Source organism: Trachemys scripta, chromosome 3 (assembly GCF_013100865.1).
Source record: "Trachemys scripta elegans isolate TJP31775 chromosome 3, CAS_Tse_1.0, whole genome shotgun sequence".
In the NCBI taxonomy this organism is placed as follows: Eukaryota; Metazoa; Chordata; order Testudines; family Emydidae; genus Trachemys; species Trachemys scripta.
Window position 1 is genome coordinate 63,127,920 of NC_048300.1, and position 23,152 is coordinate 63,151,071.

The 23,152-nt window shown below is 41.6% G+C and overlaps 1 protein-coding gene across 1 annotated transcript in view; it reads left to right on the forward strand.

Moving 5' to 3' along the window:
• EIF2AK2 (eukaryotic translation initiation factor 2 alpha kinase 2) overlaps positions 1-22,970 on the forward strand; it is a 41,440-nt gene extending 18,470 nt beyond the window's left edge. Inside the window, exons 5-16 of the mRNA XM_034764931.1 lie at positions 180-306; positions 2,782-2,864; positions 3,814-3,910; positions 5,317-5,351; positions 5,526-5,615; positions 6,173-6,292; positions 11,437-11,556; positions 12,828-13,020; positions 14,296-14,421; positions 15,109-15,207; positions 18,938-19,000; positions 19,099-22,970. Coding sequence (XP_034620822.1) covers positions 180-306; positions 2,782-2,864; positions 3,814-3,910; positions 5,317-5,351; positions 5,526-5,615; positions 6,173-6,292; positions 11,437-11,556; positions 12,828-13,020; positions 14,296-14,421; positions 15,109-15,207; positions 18,938-19,000; positions 19,099-19,218 — 1,273 coding nt within the window. The 3' untranslated portion in view covers positions 19,219-22,970. The remainder of the gene's footprint in view (positions 1-179; positions 307-2,781; positions 2,865-3,813; positions 3,911-5,316; positions 5,352-5,525; positions 5,616-6,172; positions 6,293-11,436; positions 11,557-12,827; positions 13,021-14,295; positions 14,422-15,108; positions 15,208-18,937; positions 19,001-19,098) is intronic.
• Positions 22,971-23,152: the final 182 nt, after the last annotated feature.

Here is a 23,152-nt window from a genome sequence, read left to right on the forward strand (position 1 = left end):
AGGCATCTCAAGTTAGACGAACAAAGTTATATTTGAAAACGTACATATGCAGAAGAATATTGAAGAACTCTATTCTTCCTAGAATCATTACTACATGACATTAGTATTCAAAATTGTTAAAATTAGAATTTGCCGTACAGGATTTATGGATTCCATTTTATTCTCTATTATTCTTATAGATTTTCTTTTAGCTGTAAAATTGGTGATAAGATTTATGGTGAAGGCACTGGAAATGATAAAAAAGCTGCAAAACAGGCTGCTGCAAAACGTGCATATGAGCAGTTAAGATATCAAGAAACGTCAAGGGTATGTACTGCATGTAGTCTGTATGTAAAGAGAAAAGCTTCATTTCTGGCTCATTCATTTTTGAATCAAGTTCCACCATCATTTGGTTAAAAACTAGTCTTGTTTGTTTCAGTTTGAGGGAGAAATAATCTTTGTCTCATAGATTGATGTTGGTGATGCTCCACTGTACAGTAGCTAAAATTCACAGTGTCTGTATAGTCAATAGCTTATTGTACCAAAAAAATAAAAAAAAAAAATAAAAAATCTGTATCTCTAATTGCATATTGTAGTATATGGTCCTGTGAGTTATCATTCAGTTAAAGATGAATGCATATGACAAAAGAACTTATGAAAAAATATTTCACTACAATTTTCTTAAAAAGGAAACTTAATTAATATACTGAAATGGAATTCTCTCACGCATAGTACAGTGCTGCTGTACAATTACTAACAGTTTTCTTAATTATATAGTTCCTTGCACTTGTGTTGGATGTGTTTAATTTGCAAATCAGAATTATTTTTTTTAATCATATGGGACCTGAGCCTGCAATGTCAGTAGAATTCAAGGGAAGTCAAGGGTGCTGAGCACCTCTTACACATGCCTAACTGTGATATCACACTTTTTGCTTTTAATCTGAAACTTCAGTGTCTCTTACTAAGTGAAAACAAAGGGATGGAAAAAGGCAAAAACTCAGTGATTACGTAGGACTAAATTTTCAGCCAGCTCTAAATTTGTAATGCAGACTTTGCATGCTCATCACTTTGCATGCCCAGTTACTATATAGATGAGGAAATTAGATGCAGAAGCCTGTTTATGCATACACTTCTATTTTTCCACATGCAAAATTGCATGTACAATTACCAGCTCTGAAAATTTTGCCCTCAACTAATGAATACTGTTTTTTGGTCCTAATTCTTAATGGGGCCTCATCCTTGCATTCCTTGTTACTCTTGCAAATGAGGGAATGTACTATAAATTTCTCCTGGATTTGTGGTCAAGATCTGGTCATAAGATATTTACAAAACTCTACTTTTGCTGATATTTATTTGCAGGTGTGAAAAAGGATGTAAAGTTTTTAAATACCTGGGGCAAAATCCTGGCCACACTAAAGTTAATGGAGAAATTCCCAGTTCAATGGGGCCAGTGCCTTCAATTACACCCCAATGCTTTAAAGTTAAGCATGTGCATAAACTACGCCCGAGGGAATTCTGCGCCAGAATATTAAAAATTCTGCGCATAATATTTTAAAATTCTGCAAATGTTATTTGTCAATAAAAAATGGGGCTCCAGCATGGCAGTGGGGAGCACAGTCCACTGGCTGCATTGAGGTGGGAGATCACTCTGAAGCCCTCACCTCCCCTGGTACAGGGACTCGGCAGTGAGGCTACACCCGACACAGTCCAAGGGCTGGGAGTGGTTGGGCAGGCTCAGCCTAGCAGGATCCAAATGTGGAGGGGCTTAGTGTGGGGGGATCAAGGTGTGGGGTGAGAGGTTTCTGTGTAGGGCAGTCTGGGTGCAGGCAGCTCAGTGGGAGATCTGGATGCATGGGGGCTCGTTGGGGGGTTCTGGGTGTAGGGGCAATGGGGCTTTGCAGGGGATCTAGGTGAAGGTGGTTGGAGCTCAGCAAGGAGGTCTGGATGTGGGGAGATGGGGCTTGGTGGGGGGTGGTGTCTGGGTGCGGGTGGAGTGGGGCTTGATGGGGTGGAAATCCAGGTGCAGCTGGTTGGGGCTCAGTGGGGGTGAGAGTCTGGTTATGGAGGACTCATTGGGGGGGGTCTAGGTGTAGGGCGGTAGGGCTTGTCATGGTGAAGGTTCGATGGGCCTGCTTAATGGGGGAGCACCAGCTGCTGCCAAGGGGATGCCGCATGCCGGGCGCCCACTTCTCCCCACAGTTCCCCTGTGCCCTCTTCCTCCCAATCTCATCCCTCCCCCTGACTCCCACATTCCCCTCCCCCTTACCCAGCCCTACCACAGGCACTCACTGTTGCACAGAAAAGAGGAAGGCTCCCAGCACCTGGAAGGGGAGCATGACTGGCACTAGGACTCAGGAGATGGCGTTCAGCTGCAGAGTCAGCAGAGCCAAGGTGCAGCCTCCTTCAGTGGGAAGCTCTGCGCTTGCAGAAACGAGGGGGAGGGGCAGTGGCCCGTAACCCTGTGTGCCCCCCATGCCTCACCTCTATTTGGGGGGGGGAATCTCCCCCAAAAGCTGCGCCCATAGTCATCCTCCCCCCCATCCCTTGTGTGGCTGCCCTTTGCAGGGAAGCACAGGAATTCTTGGGGGGATGGATGTTTTGTGCGGGTGCGTAGTTGCACAGAATTCCCCCAGGAGTCATAGCCTTCCCCAGCTGGGGCTTTAGTGTTTAATGTAGTTCCAATAACATTTTTTTGAAACTCCATTGTTTTTGTCATTTTAGAATGTTGTCATTTGTAGTAGCAAAGCTTTGACTGGTAGGTATCAGGTATTTTTTTTTTTTTTCCTTTTTATATATATACAGGCAGGGAGACATGCAGCTGTTGCCAGTTCTGCAGATCGTCCACTTAGTAATGCTAGTGGAATGTCAAGCTGGTCATCTGCAAAGTAAGTTGGAACCATTAATATTGTGATGTTTAACATAGTGCATTTGCTTATAATTGAAGAACTAGTTGAGAGCGTTTTAAGCCAAATCTGTTGCTGTCTTTTCACTTGTGAATTAATCAGTTGTATTTTAAGCCTGTTTCTTTATCTACAGATCAAGAATATATTTTAATTGTGGAATTACATATAATTTTTTTATATTTTTTGTAATATATTTTATGATACACAGATTTTTCGGCTATCCTGAATGCTTTCTTGTTGAGCACCAGTAATTATTTTAGAAGCATTTCTACTTGATGTGAAAAGACGTGTCACTCCATTGAAGTTTTCAGAAGCCATTTTTGTATTATGACACTGCTTTGTTGAATGGATATCCATTCTTTTCAGTAATTTCTGTGTACCACATTATAATTTCTGATATACCGCTTCTCTCTTCATTCTCCATTAATCAAAAGAGGCATGAATCCAAAAAGGCACAACCTATTCATGGAGAATGAAGAGAGAAGTTGCTAGCAAAAAGAAAATTATGGTGAGAAATTTTCCAGGCTGTCCTGGGACCCCTTGGCACCAGCCTATTGTGCTTGTTGGTTAATTTGGCTCTCGTATCACCACTTTACTCTCTTTGATGCCCTGTGTAGTGTTAAAGAGCAGCTATATTCTGTACTGGTGGTGACGTCACTGCATTGAAATGATCTCTGTACCTAATCTATTTTACCATAGTGAGAATACATAACTAACATTTATAAATCACATTGACATAATAGGATGAAATCCATTATAGAAATAAGTATTTTATAATAAAATGTGATTGAATTACAAGAATTGTGTTACAAGTGAAGTTTTGTATTTTAAATTAATTCACATAATCCTTTTTCTGTTGTATCAAGAATTGTAGTTTTAATTCAAGAATTGTTTGAAGGAGAAATATTGAAATCTATTTTTCCCCTTACAGTGGTACTGATTCTGCATCTAAAAATATGAATTCAGATGGGAGCTTGGTAAATAAAATGAATGACCTGAAAGTAGGTGAAGATTGTTCATCTCCTTGGGTACAGTATGAAAGCCTTTATTCCTTATGTTAAATTTTAAACTGTCATTATTTTACTCTTGTTCATAATGTTCACTTTTAATGAAGATGTGGATAACAGAGCTACTATCTCCAAAATATTTAAGTTGCACATAGGTAAAACTGGATACTTGAGGCTGCTAATGTCTATATCTAATTGTTGAAGTTAGTATGTCCTCAAATACTTTGCTGGAAGTGGAATGTGGCCCTAGTGCAGGGTATAGTAGTTCCTCTCTTGAGTGGGATAAACCATTTGGCGTACACAACATGAGGTCTCTGCTCCGCACTAGCTGCCTGTTAACCTTGAACCACTCCCCAAAAGAAACATATGTGGCTTCACTCCTGCATTGTGATCTGTGTAAGTGGACTGCTGTGTCACTGACTTCATGGGGGCTAAATGCAGGTTCAGCAGTTGGCCTGTGAGGGTGACAATGCTGGTTAGAGGCCTAAAACTACCAATAAATTGGAGCCTAATCTTCTGAGATTGCTTCACTCCCTCTGTTTCACCGCACGAGTTAAGAACTGCTTCCTCTAGCAGCCTGTTAGAGCCCGAGTTAGGGGAGTTTCAGAGCATAGTGCAGTATCCATTTTCTCCTCTACCCACAATGGTTATCGTTACAAAATATATCTGAATGTTATTTAAAATGTTCATTATCTTTTTACCATCATTCTCACTAAACATACGCTAGGTCAGATTTGCTGCTGGCTGAAACAGGCATACTTCCATGGAAGTTGATGGACCTATACTTGTACATTGAATGTAACTGATGCATGTTGTTAAGAATCATGATGTCATACTTAGAGCTGGGGGACATTTTTGGGTCAAAACTTCTTTCAGCAAAAAGTGCAGATTTGGCTATGCTGAAATGCTTCTGGAATATGTGTCAATTTTGCTAAACTGTTTGGTGTAAAATATAAACAAATATATACATATATTCTGAAAACTTGAAACCTTATTTCAGCAATTTTTAAATTAAATGTTATTTTTTCAGTTCAAAATTACTTTTCAGTTTGAAATTTCCTTTAATTTTAAAAATGTTAAAAAATGCTCAAAATAGAAATATTTAGTTTTAGCTTGAACTAAATGTTCTGTTTGATCAAAATGAATTTTTCCCAACTTCTGATTCATCAAAAAGTTTGAAGAAAATAGCTTTGGGGTTTTGACAAACTCCAGGATTGCCAGCGAACTCTGAAAAATCCATTATTTGCACAGCTCTAGTAATATCCAGGTTTCATGAGGAATTTAAACTGAAGGTTGACATCAAACAGATGAGCCAGCCAGTCTAAGTATGGCTTTGGACAGCTGGTAGCCACATCCTAATCCATATTAGAATAATAATTATCATAATTTAAAACAGTGAATATATTTGTTTTTCTTTTTTGATATAGGCAACTCCCAAAAATGCTGCCATGAAACCAAAGAGGTGCGTAATTACTTTGCTTTTAAATATATATGTTCTGAAATTAATATTGCAAACCCTCTTTTAGTGGCTTTGATACTTGACTAAAACATGACACCAAAAATATCTCCAGGTAAATTTCTTTTCTCTATTCATTTGTTACAAGGTTTTATTGTAATTTTTCTTTTTTCCCCTAAGAAGAGAGATCGCAACTAAATTGGCACCCTCATTCTCGGGTCAGCAGGTCAAGGAAGAGAAAAAAGAAAATAAGTACACTAAGGATGAAAGGTGAGAAGCAGATTTTAAGTAAGAGGTGTATAGTTATTGCAATGATGGGTTAGATTTCCCTGACTAACAGTTTTGCATGGGAGGAATTCTATTTACAAGCATATGGAAACTGCCACTTGTGGGTGAAGTATAGGTATTTCCTATAATAAGAATGTTTATATTTGGCATTTGTGCATCTCTGTAGAATGTTTCTTCATTTTTTCCTCTACCCCTGAGAAATGGGTGGTGCTACAAATGTTGTAATAAAAGAAAATGGGTGGACTGCTTCTGTTCTTACGAAAATTCCAAATGTAAATGTCATAAGCATGTAAAATAGAGTAGGAATGCCTCTAATCCAGGGGTTCCCAAACTTGGTTCACCGCTTGTTCAGGGTAAGCTCCTGGCGGGCCACGAGACATTTTGTTTACCTGAGGTTTGAGTATCTCCTGTAGGATGATGCTTAGCGTCTCTCAGGAGATGTTCTGCAACTTTCAGAATCAGACTCATACTTTCCAAAATTAATGCTAGGGCTGATTGTGGCTAAAATTATTATTATTATTTATTTTATTATTTTAAAGACTTATCAAGGATTTTGAAGAGATAGAGCCAATTGGCCGCGGTGGATTTGGGAATGTTTTCAAAGCAAAACAAATTATTGATAAGAAGAACTATGCTGTCAAACGAGTCAAGTGTAGCGAGTAAGTACTGTACATCTGCTTGCTTTTATTTGAAAGGACACTCTCAAGCAGTTTCTGTAGATGAAACTGTTTGTTTGTAATAATCTCTTAAAAGTTTAAGTAATTTTCCTTTACAGTATTGTCCATTCTATCTGACAAATATGTTTATTCCTCTGTTCTCAGTGGAGCTGAAATGAGTGTGCTGTCTTTTGATGTTTGCTTCTCTGTGCACTAGAATTATAGTCCAGCACAGCATAGGAAACAGGATTTGTTAACTTGTGCACTCTCTTTGTTAATGTTGTGCCAATATTTAAAGAGAGAAAATGGGATGACCAGGTAATCATAGGGATGTCAACCTGACATTAATCCTGGGCAAGATGATGGAGCGGACAAAGGGGCAAGTGCGTTCCTTGGATGCATAAACGGGAATCTCGAGTAGGGACAGAGAAGTTATTTTACCTCTGTATTTGTGTGACAACCCCCAGGGTACAATCTGGACTGTGGCACTGTTGTGCCCCCTTAAGTCTCCAGCTTAGGATACCTCTCACACTGGTCTGCTAGTGAAAAGCAGCCCCTCCAGGCTTTGCTCTCACATAGCCATTAGCATGTGAGAGTCACCCCCTGCAAAGTCACATGAATGCTCTTTCAGCCCCTCATAAACAGATATAGGGCAACACCTGCATATCTCTGAGTCCCAGCCTTGCACCCCAGCAATGTGTGTTTTACACTGCTCAAGACCTTCTTGATCCATGCAAGCTCGTTAATTAGTCCGCCATTCCATCAAAGGGTAATGGATATGCACCAGCCTTTGTTAACCTGAGTAGATTCCTCAAACACTTCAGTGAACCACACTGTTTTAGATAAAACATTAAGCAAGTTTATTAACTATAGAAATGTAGATTTTAAGTGGTATAAGCCTAGAAGTCAGAATTGGCTTTTAAAAGAAATAAAAGATAAAATTGCAAGCCAATTCCTAAACTTTTTCATGTTAAGTAAAATTTGAAGCAAACAGCTTTCCTCATCCCTCTGGATGTTGCGAGCAGTTCACAGTTCTTAATACACAGTCTGGATTCCCTTCCCAGCCTGGGACCAATTTCCCCAGTTCAAAGTCTTTCAAGCAGTTTTGTTTCAGTAGAGATGTGGGAGAACAGAGGTGTGACTGGGTGCCTGGATGGGCCACACTGAGAATGCTATACTCAGGGCAGACTGCAAGGAATAGGGCAGACAATCCCCAGAACTGGTGGTTTATTTTTCAATTAGATTAACCAAGTCAGTAACAAAACAGTTTCTGTAATACCATGCTGCTCACCAAAAAGCCAAATACAGTCCCCTTTAAGCATTCCAGCCCTTGACTCCTATCTAGATAGCCAAGTCTAATATAGTGAGAGGTTATTGAAAACCTGATTCACCATATGTGAGGTTCACCAATCCCAGAGTACTGGACACTGATCCCTAAGTCAATATGAATCTCAGATCTTACCCAATAATCATGCATGTTCCAATCCTTTAGTAACTAAAAGACTAAAGATTTAATAATAAAAGGAAAAAGAAAGAAGAGAGTTGCTGGGGTTAAAAAATCAGTATACATACAGATATGTGTAAAGTCGTTAGGTCAGTTTCATAGCAGAAATGGTGAAGCTGCTGATTTGTAAAAGTCTGCCTGGAATTAATTTAAAGAGTTATAGTCCCATAGGCACTCCAGGTACAGAGTCTGTCTTTCCATTCAGTGTTTCTCAAATGTGGCCACCAGGGGCTTTTCTTGCAGTCACAGCCTCCTGGGCTGTGGTGTGTGTGTGTGGGGAGGAGGGGAGTAGCAGTCCCTCCCCCTCCCTGTTGCTCCTAGATGCACTGCCAGCAGGGGTTGGGCTCTGCCCCTCCCGGAGACACCTGGGGCACAACGCTGGAGGAGCAGGCAGTCAGTGAGACTATGGGGCTCAGGCTTTGGGCTTCAGCCCTGGTGTGGTGGGGCAGCAGACTCCGTTCGCACGGCTTCAGGCTCTGTCTCCAGGCCTCACTGGGAGCTGCGATCGGCTGAACCTGCGGATGCGGCAGGTACACAAAGCGGCCCGGCCGCCAGGGGCTTTCCCTGCACAAGCGGTGGAACAAGTTTGGGAACCACTGCCTTATAGTGATAGACTCAAAGAGCTACATGACAAATTTTTGTTCCCAATAAAGGGCTCTTCGGTCTAGCAGACAAAGATATAACAAGATCCAGTGGTCAAAAGTTGAAACTAGACAAATTCAGACTGGAAATAAAGTGTAAATTTTTAACAGTGAAGAACAATTTACTATTGGAAGTATTTACCAAGGGCTGTGGTGGATTCTAAGTCACTGGTAATCTTTAAATCAAGATTTTTTCCAAAAGCTGTGATTTTGTTCAAAGAGGAATTATTTTATGGAAGTTCTATGGCCAGTGTTATACAGGAGGTCAAACTAGATTATCACAGTATCAGAGGAGTAGCGTGTTAGTCTGAATCTGTAAAAAGCAACAGTGGGTCCTGTGGCACCTTTGAGACTAACAGAAGTACTGGGAGCATAAGCTTTCGTGGGTAAGAACCTCACTTCTTCAGATGCTAGTAATGGAAATCTCCAGAGGCAGGTATAAATCAGTATGGAGATAACGAGATTAGTGCAATCAGGGAGGGTGAGGTGCTCTGCTAGCAGTTGAGGTGTGAACACCAAGGGAGGAGAAACTGCTTCTGTAGTTGGATAGCCATTCACAGTCTTTGTTTAATCCTGATCTGATGGTGTCATGCTTATGCTTATGCTCCCAATACTTCTGTTAGTCTCAAAGGTGCCACAGGACCCTCTGTTGCTTTTTATAGATTATCACAGTGTTCTCTTAGCACCTGGGAATCTATGAATCTGCAAAACATTTTGTAGATTGTCTATGAATGGTGATTACTGCTTTTATAAAACTTGTCAGCAGCAGACTAACATTTAACTAACATTAAACTAACATTTAAAGGGACAGAGTCACTTTGAAAACCACATTTGTGTCTGAAAATGTTTGAACTCCCTGTACTAACCAGTAGCAATTCAGATAACTATACACTGGGTGGGGGAAATCAGCCCTCCCTATTTTTTCTTTGTGCATTTGGCAACACTCTTTATAAAACCAGTATAATTGTTTCTTTGTCATTGTGTCACTTGCTAAAAAAGACCATTATGATCCTCATCAGGGGGAGCATAAAAAGACTTTTTGGGACATTCTAATTTCTGATAAAATGCCAAGTAATATTTATTTTAAATAATCAATTAAAAATAAGTTGTAAATGTCTCTTTAACAAATAGTTTTAAGGATATCCTCCTCCATGTTATTTACAACAATTTCAGAGCAGTCTTTAGCCTAATTGCTTCGGTGTCCTATTTTAATGAGTATATTGTATTACTAAGTGTTCTTCAGGATATTTCTTATTTTCATTCACATTGCACTCCTGAGAAGTAAATTTAACATTTTGAACGTAAGCCCTATATGTTCCTCAAATAAAGGGTCATATTTGGGCCCCATCTGAGGTTGAAATTAATTCATTGGACAACCCTACAATAACCAAGGTAGGCCCCAACTCTGCAAATAATCTTGCATATGAATAGTCTTGCTGAGCTCAGTGTATGTAGAGGGACTACTTGCAAATTAAAAGTTATATGCTGTAGTGTTTGCAGGATCAGGGTCTTTGATGCGATCATGGAGAAATTAAGCATCCAACTCTATGCTTTGCTTATCTGTTGTGTTCTTATGACTAGATAAGGTATTAAGTACAAGAATCTGAATTTTGTGTGTGTGTGTGTGTGTGTGTGGGGGGGGGGTTCATTTCAAACATTTTGAGCAAGGCCCAAACACTTGAGTGCTCAGGATAATACAGCCAAGCACTGAGGTAAAACCGCATCTGCTCCAACCCCTCAGACAGAGACCAACACCTACAAGATCTTCACCAAGCATTCTCAAAACTACAATACCTGCACAAGGAAATAAGGAAACAAATCAACAGACCCAGACGTGTACCCAGAGGCCTCCTGCTACAAGACAAGCCCAAGAAAGAAACCAATAGAACTCCACCGGCTATCACCTACAGTCCTCAGCTTAAACCTCTCCAACGCATCATCAGTGATCTACAACCCATCCTGGACAATGATCCCTCTCTTTCACAGACCTTGGGAGGCAGGCCAGTCCTCGCCCACAGACTACCTGCCAACCTTAAGCATATTCTCACCAGCAACCACACACCGCACCATAACAACTCTAACTCAGAAACCAACCCATGCAACAAACCTCGATGCCAACTCTGCCCACATATCTACACCAGCAACCATCACAGGACCTAACCAGATCAGCTACAACATCACCAGCTCATTCACCTGCACGTCCACCAATGTTATATATGCCATCATGTGCCAGCAATGCCCCTCTGCTATGTACATTGGCCAAACTGGACAGTCACTACATAAAAGGATAAATGGACACAAGTCAGATATCAGGAATGGCAATATACAAAAACCTGTAGGAGAACACTTCAACCTCCCTGGCCACACAATAGCAGATGTAAAGGCCATCTTACCGCAAAAAAACTTCAGGACCAGACTCCAAAGAGAAACTGCTGAGCTTCAGTTCATTTGCAAATTTGACACCATCAGATCAGGATTAAACAAAGACTGTGAATGGCTAACCAACTACAGAAGCAGTTTCTCCTCCCTTGGTGTTCACACTTCAACTGCTAGCAGAGGACCTCACCCTCCCTGATTGAACTAACCTCGTTATCTCCAGACTGATTCTTGCCAGCATATTTATACCTGCCCCTGAAAATTTCCATTAGATGCATCCAACGAAGTGGGCATTCACCCACGAAAGCTTATGCTCCAATACATCTGTTAGTCTTAAAGGTGCCACAGGATTCTCTGTTGCTTTTTACAGGATAATAGAGCAGACAATATGCAAAACACAAGAACAGCCTGGCAAACAAAACACAGCTAGTAGATATAATTTACAGCTTCTCTTTCAAAATTAAACATTAATATTGACTTTTAAAATATTCAAAATAGAGATACTTAATCCTGAAGATTACTACTGCTGCTTGATATCCTGTCTTCAATTAATCTTATTGTTCATTTTATTAAGAAGTATCAGTTCTTCAGTGTTGTGTAATGAGAATTTTTCTTCGTTTATTTAGTAAAGTACAGCGTGAGGTACAAGCACTAGCAGATCTTGAGCATGAAAACATCATACGGTATTACACCTCTTGGACTGGGAAAGACTATCTCAATTTTGAGGACAGTTCAAGCTTTTCAAGGTAAATAAATATGAATTCTGTAGTGTAATCAATGGTTCTTTAACGGAATAATCAGATTATTTTTTTCCCTATTGCAGATGTGTGGCAAAAAATGAATGAATTGCAGATCCCTACACTTATATTTTTTCCAGCTAATAAAAGAAGAAAGAACATGAAAAATATTTAACATCAGACAGTTTGCTTAATGAAAGATATACATGTACATGTATATCTCCTTTTGGTTGATGAATTGCCACTTTTTTGGTGAACAGTATGTGTTGCAGATATGTACACTGACATTTAGGCCTAATTTGGAATGATGTCTTATATTGAAGCCAAATCACTATTAGGATCTTCAGCAAGTGAGGGAGATGGTATTTGCACTGGGATTAAAATGCAGGAGTTATTTGTTCTCAAACCTGTGTTTTACTCACTAGATTATGCCCTTGTCCCATGCTATTGTTCTGCCCCACCTTGTGGCCAGAGAGCCCACTGGCTGCTCCGCAGAAGAGCTGACTCAGAGCATGTCTATACTACAGCCCTAAGTCTACCTATGTTAGGTCGACTTATAGCCACTGCAGTAATTACTGTCCACACTAACCTCCTTCTGTCTGTAGTGCATGTCCTCACTAGCAGTGCTTCCACCGATTGAAGAGGGGCATTGTGGGGGGCTGACGGCCAAGTATCTAAGCTCCGCGTAGCTCCCTTCTGGGAGCCCCTCTGTCCCCACTCCTGGCTCTCTGCTCCCTGCTGGGAGGCAGCCACCCCAGGTTTCTCAGCTCCCGGAGTGGGGAGCCTGTGGGCGCAGCCTGGCTGGGGAGCAGGGGGCTCCAGCATGGAGCTGTGAAATTGACAAGACAGCCAATGTAAGTAATGCAGTGTCTATGCAGACACTGCGTTGCTCTAACTACACCAACATAAGTGCTATGCCACTTGTGGAGATGGAGTTGTTATGTCAGTGTAGTAGGGCACTTACATTGGCGGGACAAAGCTGTAGCGTGTACACTGGCATAATTAGGTCGAGGTAAGCTAATGTAAGGCAACTTAACTGTGTAGAACAGGGTTCAGTGGCAGGCAGCTGGCTGTTTGGGAGCTAGGATTGACTCCAGTGCCGTCACTGGGAGCTCCAAGCCTACCCGTAGTGGTCCTAAAAAATGAGGGACTTTTGGCCATGATTGTGGGGGGTCTACAGCCAAATGGAAGGTTGGAAACCAGCAAACTATTGAGCCCACTGCTTAAGAACAATTGTGTAGTGCTGTTTTTAATACTGTGATTTCATTTTACTCTTACAGCCCGAGGCCAGATTTGCTGTGTGATTGCCTTTTTATCCAAATGGAGTTCTGTGAGAAAGGAACATTGGAGGGCTGGATTAATGAAAAGAGAGGGAAGGAAAATTACCAGACTGAGTCTCTCATCAAATTTAAACAAATAGTGACAGGAGTGGAATATATTCATTCTAAAGGGTTTATTCACAGAGACCTCAAGGTAAGCAGAACAGATGATTATTGTGTGGATGGACAGATGTTTGAGTAAGTGTTTGGAAGATCAGAAAATGTTGAACCGTTATTTTATTTTCAGTGGGACTCCATGTGAGCATAAGGGTCTGTCAGTCAGTGTGTGTAAGATTGGGTATAAAACCACAAAGTGCTTTTGAATGTGAAATGTTGTATATTAGGTATATATTAAGTTTCAAGTTTGAGTTCAAAATCAGTTTTAATAAATCACATATAACACATCATATATTTTAGTGTACTGAAGTTAATGCCCTATAGAGCAGTGTTTTTCAAAGTTCGGGTCACGACCCAGTACTGGGTCGCGGCATGTAAGGCACTGGATCACCTTCTTCAGCACCCAGGGACCCTAGTGGCTCTGGTCAGCACCGCTGACCAGGATGTTAAAAGTCTTATTGGCAGTGCTGCCCAGCTAAGGCAGGCTAGTGCCTACCTGTTCCAACACTGCGCTGTGCCCCGGAAGCAGACAGCAGTGGGTCCAGCTTTTAGGCAGGGGGACCACGGGGCTCTGCATGCTGTCCCCGCCCCAAGCACTGGCTCTGCACTCCCATTGGCCAGTTCCTGCCAATGGGAGCTTGGGTGGGGGCAGTGCCTGCAGGCCAGAGCCACATGGAGCCAATTGCGCGCCTCTGCCTAGGAGCCAGACCTGCTGCTGGCCGCTTCCGGGGTGCAGCGCGGTCCGTGGTGCCAAGACAGGTGGGAAGCCTTCCTATGCACCCCAGCTGTGCCACTGACCAAGAGTCGCTGGAGGTAAGCCCACACCCCAAACCCCTGCCCTGAGCCCCCCCCAAACCTGGAGCCCCTTCCTGCACCCCAAACCCCTCATCCCCTGCACCCCCAACCCAGAGCCCTGACTCCCTCCTGCACACCAACCCCCTACCCCAGAGCCCCCTCCACATCCTAAACCCCTCATCCCCAGCTCCATTGGGACATGGGCATCAACAATTTTCTTCAACTGGGTCACCAGAAAAAAAGTTTGAAAACCACCGCTATAGAATAACACAGTAGTACTTAACTGTATGCACCAATGAGAACAATTAGTTATTGTGTCAGTCATGATTTCAAATTTTGACTAGTGTGTTTAAAATCTCATTGTTAAATTTACATTTTTTATTTTGATACATAACTCTTATTCATTTCCTTGAATGTTTAGCAACTCTTCCACTGAAGTACCCTATGACTGATTTTTTTCCTGGTGCTAAAAGTTTGTAACGTGAAACTGAGACATTCTTTTAATTGTCCTTTTTAGCCCCTCAACATATTCATATCTAGTGAAGATAAAATAAAAATAGGTGACTTTGGACTTGTAACTTCAATGACAGATGACCTACGGACAACAGGAAAAGGAACAAGATCATATATGAGCCCAGAACAGGTAACCGTTACTGCAGGTTTAATAGTAAGACATCAGGAGACACAAGTGTCTCCATAGTTATCCTTGCATTTAAGTCCAGATTTAACCATCCCTGTCCTAATTTCTCCAGTATTAAACCAGTTGCCTAAAATTTTCCAGGTGTGATCCTAAACCAGGATAGATTTTTTTTTAAAACTGGAAAATCTGAAGTAAATTGCATAAATCAGCTGTGAAATGAGGTGATTCTATCTCATCGATACTGTCTTACATTACAAAGCTTGAAGTCAGTGGGAGATCAGCAATTTTGAAAACCAGGCCACTAATTTAGGTACCTAAATGTGAATTTGGGTAACTTTAGGCATCCATTATTTAAGATCTTGGCCTTAGAATCTCTGTATCTGATTCTCTATCTGTAAGGGGGAATCAATTACTTATCCTACGTATGTGGGACTATGGATGCTTTAAAGTCTGTATATTTCATTTCACTTAACAGTAAATATTATCCCTACTTCACAGATGGGGCATTTTTGGCACAGAGATTTAAGGACTTGTATGAGGGCCTGGTGGTCCCAATCATTCAGTCCTAAGGCAAAACTCTCATTGACATCATAGGGATTTTATCTCTGAGTGTATGAAAACACTTAAATTACAATACATTTTTAGACCTAAAAGGCATGTCTGGTATGTTATTTACTGTAATCACCACAGGCTGGAGACAAATATGGACATGAAGTGGATATATTTGCACTAGGATTAATTCTCTTTGAAATTCTTTGGATATTTTCCACTGACACTGAAAAATTTAAGGTAAGTAATCTTAAATTATTAATGAAAAATAGGTCAAGAAAACTATACAAGGCAAAATATGATTTGACGTATTACTTGTATATGATGTAGTGTTCCTTATTCCTCCTTATGTCTGGAATACCTTCCTTATACCAGTACACCAGGAGTTCATCCTCTCTTCATTCTTGTCCTTCCTGAAAATTCATTTCAGTGAGACCCACATATGCATATTGCTTTTGTTATTAAAAGCTGTCCCCCACCGTTTAAAACAGAAATTACCCTAGCACCATTCACTTGTCAATGTGTTTTGGTGCTATCTGTTTGTCACTTCTGTGTAGCCTTTCATTTTATTTAAAGTGAATTTGTAATGTGGTATTACACCACCGTGGGTTCAGCTCTGGCAGCTACAGTTTCAGTCTTAACAGAGTGAAAGTCACCTTTGCTACTTGCTTCAGATTTAGAGTCTCTAGGAATACATAAAGACCAAGGGTAGTGACCACACAGACATTCACTGAATCTTTAATAAAACTTGTAAAACAGACTAGATTTTGTACTTGTGAAAGTTATGAATATCCAAGCATATAGAAATTCTTTCCAAACCTATGCACAAGTTACAAATATAGTTCTACTCACATCCTTAACAAGTGTTAGGGTCTCCGAGGTCTTTCATGGATTGATTATTAGTAGAGGGATGGTTCCTGCTGGAGTTTCCCATAGGGAGCTCAGCTTTCCTAAGCTAGGCGCCCTCTTTTATAATGTAATTCTAACTAACCTCATTAGCATTTCTGCACATCATGCACACTGCAGTTAGGGCATGTGTTGCAAAACATGATTACCGGGTATCTTGTAAGCAAAAAAATTACTTTTACTGTTATTGTTTTGCAATATCACCCACTGGCACATCTTTTCCCGTAATCTTAGGGCATTGGGTTATTCTTCGGTCACTTAGTTATATCAGCATTTCTTAAGTTGATGGCTTAGTATGGGTAAGCTAAAAATCTTACAGGCCTCAGCCTGTAGGCCTTGCATTTCAGCCCTACTTACTTTTACCCAATACAATTCCTCTAAATACTGATCAGTCTTCTACTTCTATAATCTTACAAATTAACTGTAATTAACATACAGTGAATATATGATGTTGATTAATCATATCACAATAAATGAACAATAAACTAAAATCATTGGCTACATCTGCTATCTAGTAGATCAGACAGCTCTGCTGTCTGGTACAACAAATTTAATCTCCATCAGAGAGGGGAAGAGAGAGATATCCATTGAGATACTTATGTGGCCCTCAGCACTATGGTATCAGAGTGTCTCATTTATCCTCACAAAAACCCTGTAAGGTAAAGAAATACTGTGTTATTTTACAGCTGTGCAACTGAAATACAGCAAGATTAAAACCCTGATCCGCCAAATACTTAACCACATGTGTAACTTTATGCTAAGACTTGGTTGTAAAGGGTACATTTTTTTAAAAATGGGAAATTAAAAAACCTTTAAATTTTTTTTTCTATGGGAAAAAACAGGTTGCTTTTGTGTAGGAGGGTCCAGACTCACCCCTGCAGCATCTCCTGTTGGTCATCCAGGGAATTAGCTCTCCAGCCTCTGGAGCACCCTCTGCAGACCAGTGGTCCACCTTTCCTCTTCTCTGGCCCTCATGTACCTGCCAGGACCCCAGTGCCCCTTGCTCTGGGTGCTGCCCCCTGGCAATACCCACACACACTAGGTCTCCCCTCCCAGGGGAATCCCCACCCACTAACCCCACCTCACAATAAGGCCACTACCAGTCACCATCTAGCCCCCACTCTCTGGGACAGACTGCAGTATAGGCCACTCATCATTGGCAAGGTTGGGTTTGGACCTGCTGCCTTGGCCTAGCCCTGGGTTGCCCTCTGCAACCCCCAGTACCCCTTGGCCTATTACTAGGCCACAGCCTGGGGCTATCCAGGCTGGAGCTCCCCAGCCCTGCCCCACTCGGGTACCCTGTCTAGCTCCCTGCAGCCAGGCCCTTCTCTCTCTGCACTCAGAGAGAAACTACCTGCTGAGCTTCTGGCTCCCAGCCTCTTTATACAGGCCATCTGGGCTCTGATTAGGGTGTGGCCCAGGTGCAGCCACTTCCCCCAATCAGCCAGGGTTTTACCTTGCCCAGCCCTCTGCCAGGGCTGTTTTAAACCCCTCAGGCAGGAGTGGGGTAACCACCCCGCTACATTTTGTCAAACTGAATATTTTTCAATGTTCAAAAACCAAGCAAATGTTAGAATTTGGGTGTTTTGCTTGGTTTTTGCTATCTTTTCTCTCCCTTTATCCTCCAAAAGGGCAAGAATAAGGGAGGGGAGAAAAAAGAGAAGGTAAGAGAGAACCCCCTGCAAAAAAACACTTGTTCAAAAATGAAACAAATTTTCATTTTGTTTAAAAAAATGATTTTTAAAATCAATTAAAAATTGCTACAATTTTTTTGGCCTTTTTTTAATTAAAAAGACATTTTGCATCAAAAAACCTTTTTTACCAGCTCTACTTTATACATATGAGTAGTCTTACTGAAGTGTATGGTATTACTCAGGTGCATAAACTTACACACATGTGTTTCAGTCTTTTCAGGATTGGGGCCTTGCCCAAAGCCACACAGTAAGTCTGTGGCAGAGACAGAAATTGAATCTGGAACTAGGTCCCAGTCCAGTGCCTAACTACAGACTATACTTCTGTCCTGTAAAATATATATCACATTTACCTGCATGGGACTGAAGCACTCTACGGCTAGTAACCTATACACCCTGCTTTGTACTCTTGGTCAAAAGGCATGTGTCTGATGATCAAAACAGAGGTTTCTCTGCCTTCAGCATAATTTTTTAAAATTAGACCTCTGATACTACCTTTATCCTTTTTGCTGTAATGCTTGTCCTCTTTCCCCTGCCTTCCCAATGCTGGTCACCTTCCTTGGTCCTGTCTTGTCTTCAATTACAAGCTTTTGGGGGCAGGGAGCATAGCTAAAATTTTCAAACCTGAAAACTATGCCTGAAATTAAGTTCTTAAATCCATATATGAACACCTAACTAGAAGTGGCCTGATTTTTCAAAGGTGCAGAGCACCTGCCACTGTTATTGACTTAATTTAGAGCGAAGGTTGCTCAGCATCTTTGAAAATTAGGCCACTTCTATTTATGTACCTAAATATGTATTTAGGAGCCTAATTTTAGGCACCTGGGTTTAAAAACGTCAAGTCATTGTGACTTAGCACTGATTATTTAACAGTGACTTAGAAAAATTCAAAACCACCTTTTTAATGGCATTCATGGTGTGTGTGGGTGGGGGTGGGGGCGGGGAATGCTATTTGCATCTGCTTGTCTCACAAGTAGCAGTGGTGCCAGCAGGGCCCAAGTTTAAGTCCTCTCCTGTAGATTTTTCCATGGAGATTGGGGTGCAGAACTACTATTTCTTTTTAATTGACAGTGAGAACCAGGGATTTGACAAAAATAAGGCAGAAGCAGGTCTTCATGGACCTTGAGGCTCATAAGGTGAAAAAGCCAACAAACTCAAAGCTCTACAGAACACTTTTAAAAACACCTTACAGCCAAATGGAAAGCTTTCAGATACTTCCTTTGACAAATGCTGTCTTTTGAAGTCTCGCTCTCTACCTGGCACTACGTTTTCTGATTATTTTGTTTTCATGCTTTGTGTGGTTCAATCACAGGGCTTCAAAATGCAGTCAATGAAAATATCATACTAAAAAAATTATTTGGTGTCATTTTTAGGAGTGGCACAAAATAAGAGAATGTGTACTTCCAGAGGAGTTCAGCAAGAACTTTCCATTAGAGGTACAGTATAACACATTATTTCATCTATTTCCTCATTATTCATGTTCAGTATTTTATTTCCTCTAATATATACTGTACCTTGTTTGTTTGTTTTACAGAAACACATAATTGAGCAATTGCTCTCAAAAGACATTGCAAAGAGACCTTCAGCATCTGCTGTACTGGAGCTTTTGAAGCGTGTTGCTAAAAATAACCCAAAGAACGCACATACACGTTAGGCACCCTATTTAAAGGAACAACATGAGCTCTGTTTCGGTCCAGGATTTGACCCCCCCCCCCCCCCCCGTTAAAATTGCTGAAACGTGACAAACGTATTTGGAATCTTAGGTTTAATCCTATTGTCCTTTACAAAACCAGGCTTTACATGGGGATCTCTGCAGGGATTGGGGGAATGAAAGACTCTTCTTGTGATCCAGAGCATCAGTATAAATTTCTACTTACACCCCATAGTCTGAAGCCTTGTGCCCCTGCCCTTTCTCACCTGTGGGCAGGTGATGGGTGTTGTGTTTTATAGGTGGATCAGCAGTCATAGGCCCATAGTTATTTTCATCCACTGCTGTGGAGGGAACCACTGTGCAGTATTAGACCGTGGTACTTCCTGGGGTGGAGAGGTCTGTCTACAGTCTGCCCCTGCTGTACAACAGAACGTCAGCAGGTCCAGTGCAGAGGGCCTCTTATTTCCATAAGTATGAAGAAGGCAGGTTTTGACCTTTTATACTTTGGTTTGCTGCTGCCTGCTGTTTTAAATCTTTTGCTCTCTCCCAGCAATAACCATTTATTTTTATGTCACCTAGAAATATTGTGGGTTTTTTACAGTAGGAAATTTTAGGAAAAATTGCCACCTCTGGCTGTATGGGTGGAAGTGCTAGGGCTAGGTTCACAAGAGGGACTTGGGTGCCTAGTATAGCAGTTAGGCACCTAAGTCCAACATTTAGGCACCACTTGCACTCACAAAATCACTGCTCAGCTGCCATCTAATCCTGTACGCCCCTAAAGTCCCAAGGTGACTGAGTTTCTACTGGTGAAGTCCCAGAAGGTGCCAACTTTTTGTGGCTGGATATGCTCACCCAGGATGTGGGCAACCTGGGGTCAAATCTCTATTCTGCTGGGTCCTTCCACCTCCCATGAGAGTATCCAAACCACTGGTTTCAATCTCTTGTTGCAGCTGCTCCACTTTATAGTAAATAATGAAATATTTATGGGGCCGGAGAAAGAGTGTGAGTGACTCTAGTGGTTAGGTCAGCCTGCTGAGAGGTAGGAAACCCAAGTTCAAGTCCCTTCTCCACATCAGGCAGTGTAGAGATTTGAACCCAGATCTCCCACATCCTTTGTGAGGGCTCTAACTGCTGTGCTATAGCATAATCCTCCTTTGTAGTTTTTCATGAAAAATGACTAACCTGGCTTAGGTGTCTAACTCCAGGAGAAAGGTGTGATTCTGAAGTGGAGGTAGGTGTCTTCCTCTATTGGGACTTAGGCTCTCAACTCCCTTAAGCCCCTGGGAGGCCACAGACCGCTTTCAGGGGGTTCACCACGCAGGGTCAGTGTTAGACTCACTGGGGCCCAGGAAAGAAAGCTGAAGCCCCATCACATGGGGCTGAAGCATGGGTCCTGGAGCCCACCACGCGGGGTATAGGGCTCCAGGCAACTGCCCTGCTTGCTATCCCCTAATGCCGGGCTCTGGTTTTTATATGCAGAATACCAGTTATTGTGGCACAAGTGGGCCGTGGAGTTTTTATAGCATGTTGTGGTGGTGTCAGAAAGAAAATGGTTGAGAATCCCTGGCAAAGGCCACATCACTCTCCACAGCATTTCCACCTAAGCTATCTAGTAGGCTCAGGGGGCTGGCTTTTGTGAATCCCATTCTAACTCTCCCCATGCATTGTACAGAAAGCCTGGGTGCCTAACTCAGTGAATTCCACTAAGAGACAGGGCACCTAAAAGTCCCCTTTGTGATATATAGCCTCTCGTGTAGAGAAGGTTCATGTGTCTTTATTACTGTCTAACATTGTGGGAAAATAGCTAGAGTCTTCTCTAGACAAGGTCTGTGCTGTGTGCTCTTCTCTGGCTGATTGGTATCTACATATAATTAGCAATAGCTAATATGCTTGTTGCAGGCACATGGACCAAAATATCTGTTAAAGCACCTTTTAAGTTGTTTGTTATTACATTAGTATAATAAATTTCACTCCACTTAAAAACACCAGACAAGTTAATGTTTGCCAAATAGAAAATGATAAAATTTGGTAAGAAAGCATTAGAAATGTTATACATATTTGAAGATTGCAAGCTTTTGGGTTTTTTTTGTCTATATCTGAATGTTAAATTATTACCAAATTGCTGGTGCTGTATCAAATAATGCTAATACAATGAGGGTGTTTCAAACAATGAAGAATTTAAAACTATTTAGGCTCATAAAGAATGTGTCCTTTTGAGAATTAAAGCTCAGTTTAATGATTCACTTTATAGAAACCAGGTGTCACAATGAGTTAATACAGCAGTTTTCAAACTTTTTGAGCTGAGCCCTCCCTTTGAGTTACAATCTTTGGTTGTAGCCCCCAAACCCAGACAAAAAGAGGCAAGTCAGGGTAGAGGTGGGACTTCCTCCTCAAGCTCTGCCACTTGCCTTCTCCCCCTCTCTCAAATGTTCCTCCACAGTTTGAATACTGAGTTAACAGATAAGATCTGTTTTTGGTCTTTTGAAGATTGGGATTTGTCTCTGAAATGTAAATCCGCATCCTACCCAAGTCAGCTGTGTTGATTGCTTGGGCTCCACAATGTTCCCTCAGTAGTAGCCTCATCGTAATGATGTGGTCTTCAATCTCTGTCCACTTCCCAAGAGAAGTCAGTGACAGCCCCTCTCTCCCCCATTTCATATATATATATCCTATGGAGACAGGGATGCTGGAATAGTTTGTATAGTGGGGGTGCTAAGATCCATTGAACCAAACTGTAAACTCTGTATATGATGGAAACCACTTCAAGCCAGGGGGTGCTGCAGACCCCCAGCACTCCTAGTTCCAGCACCTCTGCATGGATATGAGTTGTGGTGAGGCAGGTGCCACAGACCAAGTGGTTGTGCAGGGTGCTATCAATAAGAGGCCAAGGGACCTCCAGAGCAAGGAAACAATCTCAATAAGTTGTGGAGAGAGGGAGAGCGAGCCCAGTAAATACCATCTCCTCCCTGCACTCCCAATCTTTTTCTCTCTTCCTCCAGGCTGCCAACCTTGTCCTAGAGGTGCCCAATTTCTGAGCCTTTTCCTTGGCTCTGCAGCTTCACTCTCCCATCCTCTATAAGATCAAGGGGTTCAGGTAGGTCTTAAACATTTGGTTGCATAGTTAGATTGGGGGGGGGGCATATTTTAATATAAAAGTCCTGGCTGTGCTTATAAAGAGCAGTTGGAGGCAGGAATCAGACTGTCATAGGCATTTTTAATGCTTTCATCACTGCAACATATCAGTGCCAAAGGGTAGCATAACCGTTCTTTAAAAGCTGTTCTTAGAAAATAAGGCCCCAGTCTTGCATTGAGCAGGGATCTGCCTGCTGACATCCTTGTGCCTATGTAGGGACCCATTGGTCCACCTACACAGAGCCCATTGTAAAAACAGGGCCCAAATTAACAATATTATGTTTGTAGATAGCTATTCTGATTCTTAGAAACAGTGAATAAATTCATAATTTTTGTTCTTATATGGATCAAGTATTAGCATTACCTGGCTTTCTATTAGAATGAATAGTACACCTTAAAAAAACCCCAACCACTGCAGGAAAGTAGATGTGTTCCTACGTTTGTGCTCTCTGAAGTAGGGAAATTTGGTGCTGGCCTGCTGATAGTGTTCAGTTGTATATAAATTCTAAACTTGTGGTGGATTCTTCTGTAATGAATGAGAATAAATGTAAGCTTTGCTCAGTTTTTTTTTTGAGGTGAATGTAAGTGCTTTCTTCCCCATTAAAACAAATGTTCGACATCTTCCTGTTTTGAACTAATTCCTCTTTCCTAGTGACCCAAGATACCAGTGAGAGTATATCCTAGCGCAGAGAAAAGCCACCTAATTGGATTTCCTTTCCTCTCAGGGAAAGTTCTGTAATATTCATCTGTGACAGAGTATACCAGACCCTCTGAAGCCATCTGCTGAAGGTCTTGTGCCCTGCCA